Genomic DNA, 3,281 nt, shown 5'->3' on the forward strand with positions numbered 1-3,281 from the left:
TAATGTGTTATATTTTTTAGGATATAAGTATATTTTATGTTAACTATAAATTGTTTGTGATATTATTTATTTATTAATAATTATAAATGATTATTTTTATTTAATTTTTTTTATAAGTAATATATCATTGTTGAGTATGATTTTTTACTGTGAAGTGTAATTTATTTTAAAGGACAGGCGGAGTTGATTTTTGTGTGTTATCCTAACGTATAGTTTTAACGGTTTTTATATTTTTATGTTTTTTTATATAGGTATTATTGTTATTTTTATTTATTATTTGATTGTTTTAATTATTTACTTTATTTATTTTAGTTTTAATTTTTAATTTTATATATTTAGATTTTTTATGTTTTTTTAATGTTTTAATTTTGAGTTTATTAATATATTTTAATTATTTGTTTATTAAAGTTATTTATTTCTTATTTTTTTGTGTTTTAGAATTTTAGATTTTTTATTTTTTAATTATTGATTTCTTATTTAGTTGTATTTTGTTTTTATTATATTTTTGTTGTTATATGTATTTTTGTATTTTTTTTTTTTTTAATTTTTAATTTTTTATCTTAATTGTTTTTTTTAATTAATATTTTTCATTTTTTTATTTTTTTTTTTTTTTTTTTATTTTTATTTTCTCAATTAGTATTTTTTTTGTTTTTTAATAATTTGGTTCTGCATTTTTTTTTTTTGTAATTATTTTTATTTTATTAATTTGGTTTGTTAATTTTTCTTTTATTTATATGTTTTATATTTTCTTAATTAGTTTTATTATTTATATTTATTGTTTATTTTTTATTTTTTCTACTTTTTTATTTATTTAGTTTTTTTATTATGTTAAAGTTATTATTGTAATTGTTTTTTTCTTTAGATATATAGTATTTTATTTAGTATTTAATTAGTATTTAATTTAATTTTTTATTAGTTGTTAATTTAATTGTTTTTTATTTTTATATATTAATATTTTATTTATGTAATTTTTAGATATAAGTAGTTTTTTTTATTATTTTTTTTTGTTATATTTTAATTGTTTTTTTATAATTTTTTTTTTTTCACACTTTTGATTTTTTTTATTTTTTTTTTTTTTTTTTTTTTGTTCGTTTTTTTTTTTGATTTTAAACTGTTTCTGTTGATTTGCATCTATCATTTTATGTATAGTTATATGTATAATGTTAGTTAAAGTGAATAAATTGTAATGAAAAATAAAATAAATAGCTAAGTAAATCGTAAGTGGAATGCATCTTCAATTATATTATATTGTACGGAGATTCAAAATATTAATCTTTATTTAGAAAAAAATACACATGGTTTGCCTATCATGAGCTTACATCAGCAGTTACACATGTTCAGGGGCATAGGGCTATTAATACAACAGTGTAAGTGGATATGTGCTAGAAATGGGTAAACCAGTATCATGAGTCTGCCCGTGGGAGGGGGCACCGCTGCGCAGGCAGTGTCCACAGTGTTGTGTGTGTGTGTGTGTGTGTGTGTGTGTGTGTGTGTGTGTACTCGTACTGATAGCTGCGAGCTGCTCCCTGATGCTGCTGACCCAGTGTTGACACAGCGCCTCCTCTGGACAGGTGAAGGTGACCTCAGCACACCGCCAGCGGTGCTGCCGACTCCTCTCCACGTACAACACTGACACACAACAGACACACACAGAGTCAAATCATTGTGATCTCTTTTTAAATAATTGAACGGGTATCTTTTCTGAGTTTCTCAGTGGTTTTTCCAGATGTGTGTGTATTCCCTGTACCTACAGAAAGGGGCTGGGTATCGCCAATGATTTCCCAAATGTGAGTCGATTCAGATTCACAGGGTCCCGATTCGGTTACATTTCTGATTCCATATCTAGTAGGTAAGTGAAAGTTTGATATGTGCTATACATCCTCGGTGAGAAGCATTAGGGGTGTGCAAATGACTGTTCATTTCTTTAATGTTTGATTTCTTATGCTGCACTGTGACTTTTATTCTTGGGTTTTATGCGTCTTAATGTTTTTATTTTTAACTGTTTATTCATGTGTTTTATGTGTATTACTGTTTATTTAATGTTTCTATTATTCCGTTTTTATATGGTCTAATTGTTATTTTGATGTTGATTCATGTTGTTGATGTCTTAATGTTTTATTTTTAAGATGTTTATTCATGTCTTTATGTGTCTTAATGTTTTATTTGCTAGGTTATTCAGTCTTTATGTCTTTTAATGTGTTTTATGTTTTGGATAGTTATTCATGTCTTTATGGTGTCTTAGGATGTTTTAGTTTTTATTGTTCTTCATGTCTTAGGTTCTTAATGTTTTTATTTTGATCTGTTTATTCATGTCTTTATGGATGTTGCTTAATGTTTTTTTTTGACTGTTTATTTGTTTGTGGTGTCTTAAGTTTTATTTTAGACTGTTTTCATGTTTTTAGTGGTCTTAATGTTTGTTTTGATGTTATCATGTTTGTATGTGTCTTAATGTTTTGATTTTGACTGTTTATTCATGTTTTAGTGTCTTAATGTTTTATTTTGACTGTTTATTCATGTCTTTATGTGGTCCTTAAGGTTTTGTATTTTGTGACTGTTTATTCATGGGTGTTTTATGTGTCTTAATGTTTTTTATTTTGACTGTTTATCATGTCTTTTATGTGTCTAATGTGTTTTTTTTTGTACATGTTTTATGTGTTTTATGTGTCTTAATGTTTTTTCTTTTTGACGTGTTTATTTGGTTCTATGGTGTCTTAAGTTTTTATTTTTTGACTGTTTTTGTCTTTGTTCTAGTTTATTTTTGACGTTATCAGTCTTGTATGTGTCTTAATGGTTTATTTGGACTGTTTAGTCAGTTTTAGTGTCTTAAGTTTTTGATTTTTGACGGTTATATTTGTCTTTTATGTGTCTTAATGTTTTTATTTTTGATGTTTATTTTGTTTTTGATGTGTCTAATGTTTTTATTTTTACTGTTTAGATCATGTTTTTATGTGTCTTATGTTTTATTTTTGACTGTGTATCAGTGTTTTTATGTGTTAATGTTTTTATTTTTGACTGTTTATTCATGTCTTTATGTGTCTTACTGTTTTATTTTTGACGTATTCATGTTTTTATTGTGTCTTAATGTTTATTTTTACTGGTTATTCATCGTCTTTGTATGTGTCTTAATGTTTTTATTTTTGACTGTTTATTCATGTCTTTTATGTGTCTTAATGTTTTTATTTTTAACTGTCTATTCATGTGTTTTATCGGTTTTTAATGCTTAGGACACTTGTGTTTTATCCGTTTTTTGAATTCTTTTGAGGAAAAGGAATAAGTATAAA

The 3,281-nt window shown here is 24.5% G+C and overlaps 1 protein-coding gene across 1 annotated transcript in view; it reads right to left on the reverse strand.

The window, feature by feature from the left end:
- The window catches only part of LOC116693733 (ceramide kinase), a 63,676-nt gene that overhangs the window by 54,487 nt on the left and 5,908 nt on the right, over positions 1 to 3,281 (reverse strand). Inside the window, exon 4 of the mRNA XM_032522941.1 lies at positions 1,507 to 1,629. Coding sequence (XP_032378832.1) covers positions 1,507 to 1,629 — 123 coding nt within the window. The remainder of the gene's footprint in view (positions 1 to 1,506; positions 1,630 to 3,281) is intronic.

Source organism: Etheostoma spectabile, chromosome 8 (genome assembly GCF_008692095.1).
Source record: "Etheostoma spectabile isolate EspeVRDwgs_2016 chromosome 8, UIUC_Espe_1.0, whole genome shotgun sequence".
Lineage (NCBI taxonomy): Eukaryota > Metazoa > Chordata > Actinopteri > Perciformes > Percidae > Etheostoma > Etheostoma spectabile.